This window comes from Chiloscyllium plagiosum, unplaced genomic scaffold (assembly GCF_037043375.1).
Source record: "Chiloscyllium plagiosum isolate Xiang-an unplaced genomic scaffold, Cpla_swu_hap1 HiC_scaffold_4, whole genome shotgun sequence".
Classification (NCBI taxonomy): domain Eukaryota; kingdom Metazoa; phylum Chordata; class Chondrichthyes; order Orectolobiformes; family Hemiscylliidae; genus Chiloscyllium; species Chiloscyllium plagiosum.
The window spans coordinates 100987420-101007558 of record NW_028270142.1 but is presented as its reverse complement, the minus strand read 5'-3'; the positions used below and the strand labels follow the sequence as shown (position 1 = coordinate 101007558).

Genomic DNA, 20139 nt, shown 5'->3' with positions numbered 1-20139 from the left:
CTAATCTGTCAGGAGACAAAGTACACTTTTTTTGTCCTTCCCTCCCATATGCTATATGATGTAGCCTGCATACAACTCTGATTTCACTGTAAGATTGACACACAGTTTCATGTCCTGTGGACGAGAGTAGCCAGTCATTTAATTGCAAACAATCATTGCTAACTAAACTGAAGAACAAAGTATTGGACAAATGCATTACCAATGATAGTTTTACATCAACCAGACCGTAGCAATCCTAGCCCTATTAAGGTATCCTTGCTAACTCCTGAGGACTAGTGTCCAGTTGGGAAGAGTTCCCTCTCACACTTGGGAAACAATAGCCTGATATTGTAGATATTCTTATTTTTGAGATATAAATAATGTTGACAATGCTGATTTTTAACTCTTGTTCAGTCATTTGCCGGTATGGGTGCAGCTCCAAAATTACTTGAAGCTTGACCACTATCCAGGACAAAGAAGCACGCTTGACTGGCACCACATCCATTCCCTCCATCACTGATGCTCAGCAGCAGCAGTGTGCACTGTCTTCAAGTTGCATTGCAGAGATTCACCAAGGCTGTTTACGTAGCACTTTCCAAACTCACGACTACTTCCACCTGGAAGCACAAGAGCAGCAGATATCTAGGAACACCACTACCTGCCAATTCCCATCCAAGCCATTCACTGTGGTGACCGGGAAATATATCACTGTTCCTTCAGTGTTGCTGGGTCAAATCCCTGGAATTCTCTGCCATAAGGGCATTGTGCGTCAATCAACAGCACATGGACTGCAGCGGTTCAAGAAGGTAGCTCCCCTCAAAAGCAGCTAAGGATCGGCAATAAATGCTGGCCAATCAGCGATACCCACGCCCCACGGTGAATTAAATGAAAAGTCAGTTGATACAACGTACTATTTTGAACTGGTCACTGAGAAGTCAAAAGTAGTGATGTTCCTGTAAATTAAAAAAATATATAAAATGTGTGTAAAATTCTAAAGGGGTGCAGGAACAGAGGACCTCAGTGTATATGTGCACACATCTTTGAAGGCAGCAAGATAGGTGGAGGGAGTAGTACACAAAGCATACAGTGTTCCCTACTTTATTATGGGCTTAGAGTACAAGAGCAAGAAGGTGATACTGAATGTGTGCACTTGTTAGACCTCAGCTGGAGTGTTGTCTACAAATATGGGTGTCACACTTTAGGGAAGAAAGGAATGCATTGGAGAAAATGCAGAGGCAATTTACTAGAAAGGTACCAGGAATGAGAAACTTTAGCTATGAGGATAGATTGAAAAAGTTAGGACTGTTCTCCCTGTGGAGAAGACAACTGAAAGATCTTCTTTCAGTTTTCAGAGTCATGAGAGGGTAAAGTAGATAGGGTGACACTTCTGTTTGTAAAAAAACAAAACAAGAATCTGAGGCCATGGATGTGCTGTGCACATGAAATGAAGATGATGTGTTAAAAACAAAATTATGGTCACCTTCAGCTAAGTAGTTAGGCTATGCAATGTATTGCTTGAAGATGTGATGGTGGCAGGTTCAATTGAGGCACTGAAAAAGCATTAGATTATTTTTTGGTTCGTAATGATGTGCACGGAAATGGGGAGAGGCCAATGCAGGCATGATGGGTCAAAAGACATCCTATGGCACTGTAATTCTGCGATTACCTGTTATGGAGAGTACATTTATAAGTTTGTTTGAGATGAAATCGTATTGGATAAATCAGTTTTTAGTGGCAAATCCCACATGGTAGAGAGATCTACAAAGTAATTATTATTGAACTTTTATTCTGAACCTTTAACTTGCTGAGTTAGATTCTTGCTTCATCGATCTGTCAACACCAGGAATAAAAATATTTGAGCAATGTAATTTCAATTAACTCATGTGATGTGCTGAAACAATTGGCATTAAGTCTGTGGTCCTTTTAGCGGTGATCATGAATCTCTAGCCATAATGCTCAAGCTGTCTATTATTATCTCATTTGAAAGGGCTATTTGTTAGCATTTAACAATAACCCGGTTCTGTTTTACTTCAGTTGGCCACTTGCTGCTGCCTCCATGAACAAACATATGCATGTTCCACTGTTAAAAGTTGATACACGTGAACTGTCTGTAGTAGTTTTCTTTCAGCCAGGTAGTTCTGAAAGGCTGTCTTTAAATGAGTGTTGTTATTTTTTGGTGTTATTCAGACTTGCAGGGACATATCAAATATTTGGATGTACTGTTATTACTTTGAAGTTTAAAATGATGTTTGAATGACTATAATTTTTAAGCGGCGCACATTCCACAGCATTGCAGCACCTTCACGTTATGGAAGTAGTTCTATGATAAGAAAAAGAATTGTGTTGTGTCATGGGAGTCAAAATAGACCACCTGGTTCTTTCAGTCTGTTCCACCATTCAACATCCTCATGGCTGAACTCCACTTTCCTGTCTTTTCCCCATAACCCTTGATCTCCTTACTGATTTAAGAATCTGTCTCAGCCTTGAATATTTTAAATGATCTAGCCTTGACACGCCCTTTGTTGTTAAGAATTCCTCAGATTTACAACTCTCTAATAGAAGAAATTCCTATTCATCTCTGTCCTATCTGGGTAACTCTTTGCACTTAGATTACGCCCTCTAATCCTTACACACTCAGAAGTGGAAACAACCTCTCTAAATCTCCCATGTAACAATACCCCATAACAATCTTGTGTTTCAGTAAGGACTGTCATTCTTAACTCTATTGATTCATCCAACCATAGCTGGCAACCCTACACTGTGTCCCTAGACAGTTAGCTTTTAATATTTGGATCGCTGTTCCTTTCTATACATGTTTCCAGGATACGTTGCTGAACATGGGTGCAAATTATATCCAAAGTGAATATTTAATTGAGGTTCGTCATGGAAATAATGAAACAGCTGCTTAATTTGAGCATCTGATAGAGATATGTTATAATAGTTGGAATATCATTGAAACTGGATGGAAAAAAAGAGAACAGCTGTTGTGATCAGAGTTAGTTGTGGTAATGGAATATTTTACAATCCAAATCTATAAACAATCAACAAGTTCTTAGTTCTTACAGTTGCCAATAATCACTGAGCCCAAGACTGGATAAAACTGAAGTTAAGTTTATCCTGTATTGATCAAATATGCAGTGTTAGAGTTCGGATTGGTGGCTTTATAGACAAGTTACAAGCCATTTATCATAGCACTTTTTAAACTACCAGCCAGTAGGACTTTGGACTGTGGATATCTACAGACCATACCATTGAATACTGGATGATATCACAGAGACATGTGTTTTTCTTTTGGTTCATAGAATATGAGCATTGAGTGAAGACTAACATTTGTTTTTGAGAAAGGTGATGGTGAGCAGCTAAGTATACTGCAAATGAACTTATAACAGTTAGAGGGTTGCAGAATTTTGACCTTGCAATAATAAAGGGATGGTGAAATGCTGTCATAATTGGGATAGTGTGTAATTTGAAGGGTAACATTTGAAGGGTGGGAGTGTTACCATGTGCCTGCTGTCCTTGTTCTCGGTGGTAGAAGTTGTGTGTTTGGAGGTTTCTGCTGCAGATTCCTTAAAGCATTGCAGCAGTGCATCTTGTAGATAACTTGCACAGCAGTCTAACCGTGGCATCTATCCTGGATTCATTTGGATGGTTGAAATAGTTACAGTACAGGAGGAAGTTATTCAACATGTAGCATCTGTGTTGGCTTTCAGCAAGAACATTTGGCTAGTCTTGTTGTCTCCACTTTCTGCAGCCCTGCAATCTGCTTTCTCTCGAGATGCTGAGCCAATCCCCTTTAGAAAGCTACCATTGAATCTGCTTCCATTCCACACGCGCTCAATGTATTCCAGTCCTGACCATTTGCTGAGTGAAGACATTTTTCTTTATGTTGTCATTGGATCTTTTTCCAGTTTTCTGCTCTTGAACCTTCATTGGATGGCAATGTCTTCTCAGTGTCATCTTTGTAGACCAGTCATGCTTTTGAATATTCCCATCCAAACTCCTGTCAGCCTTTTCTTTGGATAAAAGCAGTTTGCTTGTCTCTAATCTACTTAAATAACTGGAAGAAAAAATCCCCAATTTGATGCAACTGTTTGTTCCTTGAAATAATAATTAATTGTATGGTTTTGCTCTTGCAGATTACAGATTTATCTCTCCCAAATTACCTTGTTGCATCTTCAGTTGGACTGCTCCCCACTCAACTTTTGAATTCTTACCTGGGAACGACACTACGTACAATGGAAGATGTTATTGCTGAGCAGAGTATCAGTGGATATTTAATATTCAGTCTGCAGGTAAGCTGTTTTGCTTGCATTATATTCTCATTAGCAATGAAAATTCTTTTGATATTATGGTATTGTGCAAAGAGGGGATTATAAAATTAATGCTACTTTAAATAAATGCCATACTACATGTAGTCATACTGTATACAAAAATTAGTGTGGCATATTAGGGGTCATTTAAGTAAGAATCCCTGTCTAAGAAAGAAGAATAATCTCTGATCTGATTGAAATCTGGTCAACAATTTGGGACAATCTTCTCTTTACCTTTTCATTTTTGGAGAATTTTGGTTTGTTTCATTTTGCCAGAAGAACCCTGGCTTGCCATCATTTTTCTAATACTTTTACAAAGCATTATATGCATCTAGGGTCAAAACATCTTCAAACAAAATATACTAGAAGCATTATATAAATGCAAGTTGTTACTCCAGCATTGGGTTCTGTTCATGTCTCATAATTCCTCTAGATTTGGAAGAAAACAGTTTTGCAAACAGTATTTTAGACTAGAACTGTGTACTCTGCAGAATATAATTTGCGTAGGACCATAGAAGTGAGTACAAAACAAGTCTATTGATCCATTGTCTCTACGAGGATTTCCAAAAATAGGTCACCATCTTCTGCTTGAGATCTTTTTTTTCCAAGCCCCTTTTGAATTTTACAGTTGTCTCTGCTTCCTACTACTTGTGGTAAAACATTTTCCAGAACTCTCTTTGACATTTGACATTTTTCAGAATTATTAATCAATTTAATCTGATAGCCGTATCCCTGTTATGCATTAGTATTATTCTGCCTTGTCATTGGTCCCTTGTCTACTGTTTTATAGTCCCTGAGAGTTTAAAGGATTAAAGTTTATCTCCATTTTGTTCAGTGCTTTTGAACTCTTACAATTGTGTCTAAGACTTTAGTCTTGATGACTGCCCTTCTCCCTGAATGTAAAATGGGCAGGAGATTATTGCATAGCATAATAGAGTATTTTGGGAGTCATCCTGTAAGTGACTGAGGTGCTAACACTGCTCCTTGTAGCACTTTGTTAGTCATGATCTACCTTGGTGGTTACATCTCAAAAAAAAACCTAGTTGTAATTGTATTGATTTTGATCATACTATGATTTTCAAAGTGCATTCTTTGAACTTCTTTAATAAGATTGCAGCAATTTCCTGATTAGTAATGTCTGGCTAACTGCTCTGCATTTCTCTGTTTACTTCCCTCCTCCTTTACTGAATAGTGGAGTTACCTTTGCTCCCTTTCAATCTCTTTCCACTTCTGGAATATGAATAATTTTGAAAAGTCATAACCAGTATATCCATTATCTCCATGGTGCTATTTTTCAGAGCCCTATTAGCTACGTCATTAGGATTTGCAGTTTTATAAGATTTAATTTTCTCACTTATTAGCTCCTTGACTCCATGTTTCTTGTATGTAAGCTGCACACAGCATGTTTGTTCACAGTCTCTGCCATTTCTTCATTTCTTTGTGCCTCTAACAGGCCAATACATACTTTACTAATCCTTTTATATACCTATTTGTATATCTGTCTCTTAACCACATTCTTAACTTTAGGGTGGCACGGTGGCTCAGTGGTTAGCACTGCTGCTTCACAGCGCCAGGGACCCGGGTTCAATTCCTGACTTGGGCAACTGTCTGTGTGGAGTTTACACATTCTCCCCGTGTCTGCTCCGGGTGCTCCGGTTTTCTCCCACATTCCAAAGATGTGCAGGTTAGGTGAATTGGCTATGCTAAATTGCCTGTAGTGTTAAGTGCATTAGTCAGGGTTGAATGTAGGGGAATGGGTCTGGGTGGGCTGCTCTTAGGAGGGTTGGTATGGACTTGTTGGGCCGAATGGCCTGTTTGCACCCTGTAAGGAATCTAATCTATATGGCTACATCACTCATTCTATTCTGTTCTTTTTTGTTTTTTATTAACTTTAGGTCTTTCACTTCGGAAACACTTTGGTCCTCAGCGTTACCATTATTTTTACCACATTGTAAGCAATGTTCCCTCTATACTATGTTGCAGTGCAGTCACTAGGACGTTCTCTGCTGTAGCTTTAACTTCTGAATACAGAATACGCTGTTGCACCTGGAGATCCATACAGCAGCAAAACAAAGCTATTTATAATGTTGATCGTAAACATCTTTTAATTTAATAGTGTACTTTTCCATCTGCAATAAGCTGTGAATGGTTACTAATTTTTATTTGGAATGCATTTTTGAATACTTTGAATTGTTTATTTAATGTTGCCAGGTTGTTTATTTATTGTCACCTTAGTTTATTTATGGAGTCAATCTTGGGCAACTCTGCAATGTATCTACTTAAATGATTTAGTTTAAGATTCTTGTTTGTGATCAGATACTGTAGTTTCAAGCAATGTGGAATTGAGATGAATTATGATCCTTAGTTTATAATTAGGAGCAAGAGTAAGATATTTGATCCATTTGAATCTGCTGTACAATTCAATATTATTGTGTCTGATCTCAATGCCATATTCCCATTCTGTCCATGCCTCTCAACACCTTTTAGCTTCTAAGTTACATTCTTCATTACATTCAGTGGCTTCACTTCTACCTCTTTTATTTTGTGTAAAGAATTTTGTAAGTTGACCACTTGTTAATGAAGAACTTTCTTCACATCTCTGTCATTACCCCTCATTTTAGATGCCCCCACCAGAGGAAAAACATCCCTGCATTCAGTCTGTCCAGCCCTGACAAAACTGTATATCTTTTAATGAGATCCCCTCACATTTTACTGAAGTACGTAGGGTACAGGTCTAATTGCTACAATCTTGCTATCGCAGGAATCAATAAGTTGAGCTATCACTGCATTCCCTCCCATGAGAACTATATCATTTTTTTTGATAAGGAGTCAAAACTGCACAGGATAATCTCGGCTCTATACTCTACATCAAGGACCTCTGTTCCCTGCCATAAGACGTTCTCGCTCCTGTACTGAATTGCTTTTTGCAATGACGGCCAACATACAATTTGCCTTCCTACCTACTTGCTGCACTTGCATGTTAGTTTTAGTGACTGGTATACAAGGGCATCCACATCTCTTTGTACATCAACATCTGTCAATCTATTACCACTTGCCTACCAAAATGAATAACTTCACACTTGTACATGGTTGATGCAATATAACATGTGTAACTTGATCAAAGAGCCTTGAAGCTTCTTTACGTCCTCCTCACCTTCTCGATCCCATCTGATTTGGTCACATCAACAAACCTGGAAGTATTACATTTGGTTCCCTTGCCTGAATCATTGATATATACTGCAAATAGTTGGGGACTAAGCACTGATTTCTGTAATATCCTATTAGTCACTGCTTTGCATTCCATAAAATACTTATTTGCATCTTTTCTGTTTGTTATCTGTGAACCACTTCTCAGTCCATGCGAGTATACTACTCCCAGTTCCATTTGCTTTAATTCTGCACACTAACCTTTTATGGGATTTTTAACAGAAATTTTGTGAAAATTCAAATTTACTTCATCCCCTGGTTCTCACTTATGTATTCTACTAGTTAAGTCCTCCAAAGCTTCTAATGAGCGTGTCAAACGCAATTTCCCTTTCATAAATCTATGTTGACTTTAATTCTGACAACAGTTCTAAGTGCCCTGTTATCATATCCTTTAGACTCTAGCATTTTCCTATTGGCGTTGCTATTGACATTCAGCTAACCTGTCTTTAAAATCTTGTTTTCTCTCTCCCTTTTTTAAATAGTGGGGTTACATTTGCCATCCTGTGTTGTTTTAGAATGTACAGATTTTTGGAAACTGATAATTGACAAATCCACTATTTCTGTATCACTGGTCACCACCTTTCATACCCTAGGGATATACATTTATCATATTGTTGGGATTTTGAGCTCTCGGTCCCATCAATTTCTCTACACATTTTAAAAACAAAAATCCTTCAATTTTTTCTTTTTATTAGAACCTTAATTCTTGAGCATTTCTATGAATTTGTATAATCCTTTGTGGAGAATTGCTCTACAATTTACTTCCTCTCCATGATCAAATCTCCTGTTCTCCATTACCAAATTAGTACTTGTCTGTGCTAATCCCTTCACGTTTAGGCACTACTTTTATGTTCCTTGCAAGTTTACTCTTGTCTATTTTACCCTTCTTATTTGAGCTCCATTACCGAACTCTAAACTGCTCCCAATCCTCCTGCTTGCTAATTTTCTGAGCAACATTGTGACTTCTGTTTGGATTTAACACTTCTGTTAATGTTTTCTGTTAGTCATGGTTGGGCCACTTTTCCTAATGTGCTTTGCACCAGAAAGAAGCATAACATTTTTTTGTTGCTTAAGTATTAAGCCATTGCCTATCCACAATCAGGCTATTTAATTTTCCTTGGCACTGCAAAAAATCTGAGAGCCTGTTCCTTTGGTGTTTCCTCAACACTTTGGTCTAAAAGGCGTCTTAGTATACTCTCCAGGAATTCATCTTTCATAATATTGCAAATATTGTTTACCAAGCTCTGACATTCTGAAACTATGCTGTTGGTCAAAAGACAGTTGTTCACAAGATGTCTAAGGAGGGGACAATGGTACTGAGATTCTCTGATAGGGAATGTGAGGCTCTGGTGGACAGGGTGGTCTAGAGGCGGGCAGTGTGCCACACCATCCCACTCTGGCAGTCTGGTCAGAGGTCACCACCCAGGTCAATAGGAATGGACAGCTCTGATGCAAGGAGGTCAAGGATGTTCACTGTTCTACTGGAGCAAGCTGCATGCACTTGCCTCACTCCATTTCTGCCACTGCACTCACCTCCTTCCAAATCTTCTGCTGTACCTCTCTCACTAATGTGTGCAATACCTTCCATCACTTATCTTGTTATTCATGCCCCCATCCCCATACAAACCATGTATGACCTCTGCACTGCTTACTTGCTCACCTGGAGCATGTCAATGCCTTATATTCAGCTGTGCCAGTATTAAAGTCAAAGGCAAGACAACAAGGGAACTTGGTGCTCACTCTGGGTGCTCCTTCCTCATAAGGAGACAGGGCAGTTCCAGGTCACTTCTGCCATCGCACACACTCCTCTCCTCTCTGGAAATGTCAGAAGTGGCAGATCCTTCACCTCCACTCTTTTCTGTTTTCCATATCCCTCCAACTCTAGACCATTTTAGCTGAGGGGTCCACTTGCCTTTGTCAACCAAATCTCAAATGCCAAAGTGCTGTACAGTCAAGCAGGCGCTCTTCACCTTTGCTGCATGTAGTGGGAGGGAAAGAAGTAAATAACCTTTTTTAGAGCACCTTGGTGATGTTACTCATATTCAAGAAATGTTTTGCAAAAGCATTAACATTGGTTTGTTTGAGTCTTGATTTATCTCACATTGTAACTGTGCCATCATGATGTCTGGTATCCTGTCCTTACAGTATGCATCAGGATTGATATTGCGAGCCTACTGCCGCATTTGGAAATGAGATGAACCAGGGCAATAGGTTCTGCTGGCACCAATGCCCCTCTTCGTCAAACATTACTATTCCTTCCTTGACCTCTGTGTGAATGTATTGATGTTGAATGGAATAGCGGACAATATCAAGGATAGGGAATAAACTTAATGAGGTAAAACCAATGACTGCAGATGCTGGAAACCAGATCTGGATTAGTGGTGCTGGAAGAGCACAGCAGTTCAGGCAGCATCCAAGGAGCAGCAAAATCGACGTTTCGGGCAAAAGCCCTTCAACAGGAATAAAGGCAGAGAGCCTGAAGGGTGGAGAGATAAGCTAGAGGAGGGTGGGGGTGGGGAGAAAGTAACATAGAGTACAATAGGTGAGTGGGGGAGGGGATGAAGCTGATAGGTCAGGGAGGATAGGGTGGAGTGGATAGGTGGAAAAGGAGATAGGCAGGTTGTAGGGGAGCGTGGACCTGACCAGGTAGTCACGGAGGCAACGGTCTTTGCGGAAGGTGGGGAGGGAAATATATCCCTGGTGGTGGGGTCTTTTTTGAGGTAGCGGAAATGTCGGAGGATGATTTGGTTTATGTGAAGGTTGGTAGGGTGGAAGGTGAGCACCAGGGGCATTCTGTCCTTGTTACGGTTGGAGGGGTGGGGTCTGAGGGCGGAGGTGCGGGATGTGGACGAGATGCGTTGGAGGGCATCTTTAACCACGTGGGAAGGGAAATTGCGGTCTCTAAAGAAGGAGGCCATCTGGTGTGTTCTGTGGTAGAACTGGTCCTCCTGGGAGCAGATAGGGCGGAGGAATTGGGAATACGGGATGGCATTTTTGCAAGAGATAGGGTGGGAAGAGGTGCAATCCAGGTAGCTGTGGGAGTTGGTGGGTTTGTAAAAAAAGTCAGTGTCAAGTTGGTCGTCATTAATGGAGATGGAGAGGTCCAGGAAGGGGAGGTAGGTGTCAGAGATGGTCCAGGTAAATTTAAGGTCAGGGTGGAATGTGTTGGTGAAGTTGATAAATTGCTCAACCTCCTCACGGGAGCACGAGGTGATGCCAATGCAGTCATCAATGTAGAGAAGGAAGAGGTGGGGAGTGGTGCCGGTGTAATTACGGAAGATCAACTGTTCTATGTAGCCAACAAAGAGACAGGTCTAGCTGGGGCCCATCCGTGTGCCCATGGCTACCCCTTTGGTCTGGAGGAAGTGGGAAGATTCGAAGGAGAAATTGTTAAGCGTGAGGACCAGTTCGGCCAAACGAATGAGTGTGTCGGTGGAAGGGTACTGTTGGGGACGTCTGGAGAGGAAAAAACGGAGGGCTTGGAGGCTCTGGATGGAGGTGTAGAGGGATTGGATATCCATGGTGAAGATGAGGCATTGGGGGTGGCGGAAACAGAAGTCTTGGAGGAGGTGGAGGGCGTGAGTGGTGTCTCGAAAGTATGTGGGGAGTTCCTGGACTAGGGGGGATAGGACAGTGTCGAGGTAGGTAGAGATGAGTTCAGTGGGGCAGGAGCATGCTGAGACAGTGGGTCGGCCAGGGTGGTCAGGCTTGTGGATCTTGGGAAGGAGGTAGAACCAGGCAGAGCGGGGTTCCCGGACTATGAGGTTTGAAGCTGTGGGTGGGAGACCACCTGAGGTGATGAGGCTCTGTATGGTCTGGGCGATGATGGTTTGGTGATGGGGGGGGTGGGTCATGGTCGAGGGGCAGTAGGAAGAGGTGTCCTCGATTGGCGTTTGGCTTCAGCTGTGTAGAGGTCAGTGCGCCAGACTACCACTGCGCCCCCTTTATCTGCTGGCTTGATGGTGAGGTTGGGATTGGAGCAGAGGGATTAGAGGGCTGCGCGTTGTGAGGGTGAGAGGTTGGAGTGGGGGAGAGGGGTAGACAGGTTGAGACAGTTAATGTCCCGGCGGCAGTTGGAAATGAAGAGGTCGAGGGCAGGTAATAGGCCAGCGCGGGGTGTCCAGGTGGATGCAGTGTGTTGGAGGTGGGCGAAGGGGTCCTCGGAAGGTGGGTGGGAATCCTGTGAAAGTAAGCTCTGAGGCGACGGAAGAATTGTTCGACGTCATGGACTCAGCCTCTATAGCCCTGCAGTGCTCGTTGGCAATGTGATCTGCAATGCAGACATTTGTACTTCGTAAGCATGCTGCAAGTGAATTGGAGTGTTGCAGTGAGGATCCTCAGGAATTGGCCATTATTGTATATCATTGTCTGGGTGATGGGTATGCGCAGTTAGTGCCCATGGATCTTGCCCTGAGATGCTGCTGTGCGATGTTTCATGTGGAGGCCGTTCACAGCCAGCAATGAGCTGAAGTCGCCAAGTACTTGATCTGCCTTCCACGTTGAAAATGGTGACTAGTTTGCTGGGTGGAATAATAGGAAGCTGTATGTTAATGAGGCTAGATGTTACATTTATTAATTGCATGAGCAGTAATCCCCCGAGGTAGTCAATTCTCCGTTGTCGAGCAAGATTCTTACTTTGATGTACAGATCTTGGTTAAAAGATGCAGTGAGGTTCATGATATTGAGAGAGGCCTTACTAGACTTCACTGCCACATTGCTCATCATAGACCATGGTATTGAGGCCCCTTTAAGGTTCCACCTTTAGTTTTACCTGATGTGTGTCGGGTTGAGAGCATTCTGTCTGAGACCTCTGAGTATATTGGCAAAATATATGCTGTAAAAGGTTGGCACTAGATTGAAACCCGGTTTAACTCCACTTCTGATTGGGAATGAATCAGAAGACTCAGACATACATTAGCTTGCTATTGTGGAATTGCTGAACAATTGCCATGATCTTTTCAGCGCAACCAAGTTTCGTCATTGCCTTCCAAAGGTTGTCTCTATGTTTATTTGCAATGATGGCCTCGAACTTGGCAACAAACATGGTGCACGGGTTCATGTTCTGTTCTTGGCATTTCTCCTGGAGCTTTCTAACTGCAAGCACCATGTCAGTGAATCCATGATCGTTTTTGAAACTGTACTGATTCTTTTGCAGCATATCCTGGATGAGATCTTGCACTAAACAGTTCAGAACGATTTTGATGAATGTTTTGTCAGGGACTGAGCGGAGTGTGATTCTTGTGCATTTGTCTCAAGATTGGCAAGTTGTTTTCCTGTCGTGTGAGTGGAGTGCAGATGCATAAAAACATTAGGAGTAGGAGTAGGTCATCTGGCCCATCAAGCCTGCTACGTCATTCAATAAGATCATGGCTAATCTTTTTGTGGACTCAGCTCCCCTTAGCCATGTGCTCACCATAACCCTTAATTCCTTTACTGTTCAAAAATCTATCTATCTCTGCCTTAAAAATGTTCAATGAGGTAGCCTCAACTGCTTCACTGGCAAGAGAATTTCACAGATTCACAACCCTTTTGGTGAAGAAGTTCTTGCTCAACTCGGTCCTAAATCTGCTCTCCCTTATTTTGAGGCTATTTTCCCCAGTTCTAGTTTCATCTACTCGTGGAAACAACCTCCCTGCTTCTATCTTATCTATAACTTGATGATAGTTTTATGTTTCTATAAGATCCCCCTCATTTTTAAAATTCTAATAAGTATAGTCCCAGTCTTGATGTTTAGCTTTGACAGTAAAAGGGTAGTGGCCTGTATTAGTAGTCAGCAGTACACATGGATCTTGATTCATGCAAATCCTGCTTTCTGTGTCTCACATTTATAACTGTTTTGTGGGAGTAGTGTATGGGCCCAGAGTGCTTTCTGACCTTTTTTATTTCTAATCTCTACCCATACTGGGTCTGATTAATTATCTTCAGAGCCAAAACCGTTTCTTACTATAGTTCTTTTATTTTGCTATCTGGCTACTCAGTATTTTTTACAAAATGTGGTGCAACATGGAATAATTGTCTAAACTTTGATATTACAGAAATATCAATTAGATCTAAACTATTTAACTCTGTGTCATTAATTCATCTGTTTTATTGTGAGCGCTTTACACATTCAGATAAGAGCTTTTAACATTTCTAAACTGGTTGCTTGGCTTTATTCAATGTGTAATTAGCATTAAACATTGCCTCTTCTTATTCCATTCTGATTGTCTTTAGCAATTTGCTGCACTGCGGTCTGTAGTTCTGAGGAAGGGTCACTCAACCCAAAACATTAACTCTGATTTCACTCCACAGATGCTGCCACACCTGCTGAGCTTTTTCAGCAATTTCTATTTTTATCCCTCTCTTCAGTCAACGTTTTTCTTTAGACTTCTGAATTTCCGTTTAAATCCTTGTCCAAGCCCTAGTTAAATGATTTATTGGGGCTCCTGATCCCAGTGTTGAGTGCTTAAGCAGAGTCCAGTCTGATGGAATAGATCCCTGACAATAGCAGAATACTGATTCCAATGAGTTGCAAATCTTGTCTACTTGGAACCACATGTTTATTTCTTGAATTTACTTGATCCTATGCCCATTGGTCCTTGCCTCAGATTACAATACAGAGTTTGTTTGTTTAATTTGTGTTTTATAATTAAAACCCATAAATTTATGATTGTGGTTGTATATTCCAAGAGCTTGCATTTAACTTTTACCAGATAACTGTTCTGTGACTTTTTTCTTCAAGAAGAAAGAGAGGGACAAATGTTTTATTTTAACACTGTTCAGTCCCTTGACATTATTTCCTCATTAGATTAAAAAATTGAAGTTGCTGTGGTTCTGTTCGCCGAGCTGGAAGTTTTTGTTGCAAACGTTTTGTCCCCTGGCTAGGTGACATCATCAGTGCTTGGGAGCCTCCTGCGAAGCGCTTCTTTGATGTTTCCTCCGGTGTTTATAATATAAACACCGGAGGAAACATCAAAGAAGCGCTTCGCAGGAGGCTCCCAAGCACTGATGATGTAGTCTAGCCAGGGGACGAAACGTTTGCAACAAAAACTTCCAGCTCGGCGAACAGAACCATAGCAACGAGCACCCGAGCTACAAATCTTCTCACAAACTTTGAAAAAAATTGAAGTTAATGCTACCATCTCCTGAGTTCCTTTAAATTGGCAAAATGCATGCAGTAAAGGCCGGGTGACTTTTCTTTTAGATTAGATTCCCTACAGTGTGGAAACAGGCCCTTCAGCCCAACAAGTCCACACCGACCCTCTGAAGAGCAGCCCACTCCCCTCTGACTAATGCACCTAACACTATGGGCAATTTAACATGGTCAATTCACCTGACTTGCACGTCTTTGGACTATGGGAGGAAATCCACACAAACGCAGGGCAAATGTGCAAACTCCACACAGACAGTCGCCTGAGGTTGGAATTGAACCTGGGACCCTGGTACTGTGAGGCAGCAATGCTAGCCACCGTGCCACCCCTTGTTCTCTTTTTTTTTAAAACGGAATCCCAGTTACCTGTAACAATTATTTCACAGCCTCCTCCAGCATGTAAAGGCTCACTCTGCAACCATTTGATTGAAAACTAATGGAAAATACTTCATATTAATTTGATATCTTCTAAGTCTGATCAATTGTACCCTTTCTAGCTCTTTCACTCTTGTACACTTGTAAGGGTTACTTTTTGGTCCTTGTTTCTGTCACCTCCCAAGAACTGTTTTGAACTTGCATCATGTATGAGACCTATCACCTATTTCTTTAACTAAGTTCCAATTAAACTGTTAAACTTTCCTCCCTTTTTTGCCGACATGTTTACTGAAATGGGCAGATTTTATTCTTCAGGCACTGTCCATCGAACACTTAAAACAGATCAAATCCACATTATCCCTCAAATTAAAGTCAAGAAATGACTGTTGGACCTTCTGGGTGTCTCTGAAAAAGTAAAGGCAATCACCAACCTGCCATTGTTCACTTCTCAATTCCCCCCTCACCCAGGGGGACTAAACTAGGCTGGCTGTAATTTTAGTCCCATATTTGACCTACCGATTCCACATTGCCTGCATTAGAAAGACAGCTTTATTCCACCTATTGTAAAATGATTGGCCTTCACCCCGACCTCAATCTAACTATTGAATGCACCCCCATCCATGGCTTTGTCACCTTGAGGGTTATCTATTCCATTGCCCTTGGAAGTGGTCTTCTATCTTTTCTACTCATCTCTATTTGAATCCTATTCACCTCTCCTTTGTTGACGAATATTGGAAAGTATTTAGTTAAAGTTTTACTTTAAATCCCTTCCACACTACCTTAATCTTTAAAACTCCTGTTTGATTAAGTTTCTTTTGTCACTTTTTAAAAAATCTTTGGTTTCTTATCCATTCTTCATGCAACATCTTAAGTTTTGTTTCACACTGTGCAAGTCGGATTTTTGTGATTGAGGCTGAAAATTGTAGTACTTTTAAACAGGTGGATATATAATGCTAACGCCAGACTGTATGGGGAGTTCAAATCTCAATTTATACAGTGACTCCATGTATTCACTAAATAATCCATGTGCTTATACTATTTGCTTCTTCTGTTTGCAGATCTGTATCAGCGTTGGATTGATGTTTTATGTTGTGCATAGGGCTCATACTGAATTGGATGCTGCCATTTTGGCTTGCCAGATGGAGTTGAAGTCTTCGCTTATTAAAGGTGGCCATCAAAATGGACCTAACATGACATTCTGCAATAAGAGGACTTCAGCCATGACAAGTGGGGGAATAAATGTTGTATGAATGGAAATGATTATATTCAGGGAACTATAAGTCCATCGATCAGTGCTAACTTTTAGGTCAGTAGAGGTTAAAGACTAATTGTTGGGCAATACTACAGTACAGCTTTGCACAACTGCCTTAATAGTGAACATGTTAATGGTACAGTATCGCACTGGTAGCTGAAATAAGTAAGGCATATTGATGGAGTTTTGTTGCTCATTATAAAGATAGCAAGATGGAAGGACAACTTTTTAAAAAAAAACATTAATAAGGTATTGTTAACTGAATTGCACATGCTAATGGTTGAACCATGTCTATCTGTTGTGAAAGAACACATTCTATAACATTTGCTTTAATCAAACAGTCAATGTTTGATTGTCCTCCCCTCCACTATTGACCTTGTAAATTGGTTACAATCAAAATTGTTCAGAGTTATATATATTTGGAGGCACCTGTATTTTCAAATCTATTACATGTGGCATTATGGTGTATCAAGTAAGATAATATATTTGTTTATGTGAAGGAACTGTTTGATATCAAATGAGTAGACAAAAAAGAACAAAGGGGCTCCCAGCTTTGGAGAATGAAATGCAATGTCACAATCATGGTTTAGAATAAAGGAATTTCACATGTCATCAAACAATCCAAGTCCCTTTTCAAATCTGGTTAAAACCATCTTTAAAACATTAAATGTTAATAGTTTTGCTGATCATAAGCATGAAGTTTATATTAGTGTTTTCATTGTAACCTAATTAAAAGAGTAAGAGTAGTGCACATGGCCCTGTGGCTACCTGTAATATGCACTTTACATATTTTGGTCCTAATCAAAATGATACCGTTTGTAGAATAATGGATGACAACAGAGCATCTCAAAAATAAATGCTCATTGTCTTAGTCTATTGAGGCTGCTTGCTATAATTGCAATTAGTAAAATCTAGGACATTTCCTAAATAAATTATTTTGCACATTAGAATTAGCATAAATACATTTTATGGTCTTAATAGTGATCAATTTGGATCAGGTGACTTTGGAAACATTCAAAATGTGTGAATTTGCTCCTTCTTGTGAAAGCAGTATAAATATATAAGTATCACAATGTGATATATTCCAATCTGGGGTTTCAAGATTTCCTATGTGTTTACAGAATTCAAGTTTAAAACTATTTTGGTTAAAACTAGAATAAAGAACCAGATAAATATGCCACATCTTGCTGATCTTTGTGTCAAGATTATATCAGTTAGAGTTGTTTCTTGTCAAAAATGCTGATGTATTAATGTCTACAGATGTTGCAAATAAGAAGACAGTTTGCAATTATTGAGGTCTGGAGCCTTTTAACAACACAGTGGAATGTTCATTTTTGCAAAGGGATTGAGATAATTTAATCCTGCATTTGAAATCTTAGCTTTTTTCCCAATGGATTGTTAAACTAAGCAGTTAAATGCAGTGGAGTAAACAGAAAATGTTGGGAATTTGTAGCCAGTCAATTATTTGAGTGACCAGTCCATCTTCATCAAAATAGGGCTTTCTTTTTAAAAATATGCCCATACCAGAAATGTTGCATGACACATACATTTTAATCTGTTGACAGGGTGTATAATGATTCATATTGTTTTAACATCCCACATACAAGATAAAAATACTTTAGTTCTATATATTGAATATCACTTAGTTCATGAACTATGATTTAAGAACAACATTTTAAGCAGCATGTTTATATTTAATGTGCTCTTTTGCACAAGAAATGTTGCATGTTTTCTGAGGCATTACTTTGAGTTATCAGTGTAGTGATTTGTTTTGCTGCTCTGATATTTTCATATGTGCTCTCTTTGCCTTGATGGTAATCTGATTATTTTGTATATAGCTTATGAAAATGTTTATGGTGTAACACATCTATTAAACACCATTTGTACTCCTTTTAGCTTTTATAACTTAGAGTTGGCGAACATGCACTTTTAGCCAATGCCAAATGGTCTTGAATTGTTTCCTTTTGCTTGATATGTACAATGATTATATGGCCTATGTACATTCAAACTTGCTTCAAATTTTGTCAGGATAATGGATATTAATTGAGTAGTGGTACTTAAGGCTGAAATAATGAAATGCAGAGATATTGTAAAAAGGTACTTTTTGGAAATAATTGTGAGCAAGTTAGAATGGACGTATAGGAATTATTGCAGTTCTTTTGTTTTGAAAATAGTTTAGATGAGGGAAGAGATTAAAGCACATTTGTTTATGCTGACACTTTATATGTTAGCTGGTTATGGAAACTTGAAAGCATTTACCATACATATATTTTGAAAGTTCTGTTAAAAAATTTATGTATTTTATATCTAAACTGGGTCACCATCAGGGGACATCCTGCTTTTCAATACAATGATTCCTTGAACAGATAAGGTTTAGTTCAAATGAATTTGAGAAAAGCATGTTTCAAAGAATTTCACTTTTTGATTTTTTCCTGTTTGTTCATGAATATCAGTATAGTAAAGTACAACAGATTTTACAAACTGAAAACGGGTATGGAACAGACACATCATCTTTAATTTGGACTTTGCTAATGGTTTTTCATTGTAAATTGTATAAATGAATCACAGCTGTGACTTTGTTCCCTTCTATAAGTAAAAGTTGAGCCAATGTGGAAGGTTATTCAACTTACTCTGCTTTTCGCTTGCAGATATACAATGGTGGATATTTTGTTTAATATCTATAAATTGAATTGCCCTTTATATTTCTTGGAGTACTAGATTTTATAAAATTTGAATTCTGCTTTCATATAATGGTACTCGGCAATAATATGTGTATATATCAGTGGCAGTGTGCAGAAGACTCCAGTGAAGATCTCAGATTATTCTTTGATAAATCTGTAGAAGTGTCATCATGGTTAAATGTTTTATGTGAATCTCATGAATCAAGAATATGGTGTGCGTGAACTTTGTCCATATTGACTGCCGGTGGCAGGATGGAAACTCCAAAAGAAAGTCTATATGAAATTGAAACTATTATACATTCTAAATAAACGAGTACAATTCTAAAATTTGGATTCAGATGACTGCTGGAAACTACCTTTTACTGAGTGGTTTGTCATTTGACTGGCTCAATGGATCACTCTTAAAGTTGCTCCTTCTGTCTGTTTTGTATAGAAACATCTGATGCTTTCCATATAGACACAAATTGATATCATTGTTTACCATAAAGTGCATTTCTTTATTGATGTCATATGACTGAATATTTAATTTAATGTATAATCTGTTTTAATAAAATGACTTCTTAAAGTGAGCTTGTTTGATTCTGGATCATTTTCTGTTAATCATGTTAGCCTTTCAGTTCGGACTTTATTTGGAAAAACAGATTGAAGAATTACATAACATGCTAATTATTGTGGTCATGTTATAACCAGAAGGAGTTTAGATGTATTAACTGATTTTGTACTTCAGATTTTAATGTATCTTTTACATCTAGCAGACACCTGTTTTGAATGGTGCACATTTGGACTAATGGCAGGAAGTTGTTTGTAATGTCATTAGTAAAATAGTGTGCTGAGCCTTTCTTGTTTACACTGTGGTACTCCTAGATATTTGGCAAAATGGTGTAAAATATCTGCAGCCTATGTGCTGGAAATGAGCACCTTATTCAAAGATGTGGAGAAAGTCATTAGGGAAATTATACTTCTCATGTCTCAATTTGAAATCAAAAATATTTTGCTTTTTAGTTTAAATTTGGGTCAAGTAACTTGATGAACAGGGTAAAATAACTGATAATTGCTCTGTTTTCTAGAGTGTAATAGGACATGATCCCTGAACAGAGAAAATTTGAATTTGTACAAAAGTTGTGTTCTGAGGAAAACCCATTTAACACATGAATTATTTTCAAAGTGTAATTGTTTTGGAGGTAAACCTGGCACAGTTTGTACAAA

General features: G+C 39.3%; 1 protein-coding gene across 1 annotated transcript in view; it reads left to right on the top strand.

The window, feature by feature from the left end:
* Positions 1–19502, top strand: part of tmem64 (transmembrane protein 64) — a 32054-nt gene extending 12552 nt beyond the window's left edge. The window contains exons 2-3 of the mRNA XM_087986524.1: positions 4116–4271; positions 16059–19502. Of these exons, the coding sequence (XP_087842650.1) occupies positions 4116–4271; positions 16059–16250 (348 nt within the window). The 3' untranslated portion in view covers positions 16251–19502. The remainder of the gene's footprint in view (positions 1–4115; positions 4272–16058) is intronic.
* The last annotated feature ends 637 nt before the right edge of the window (positions 19503–20139 follow it).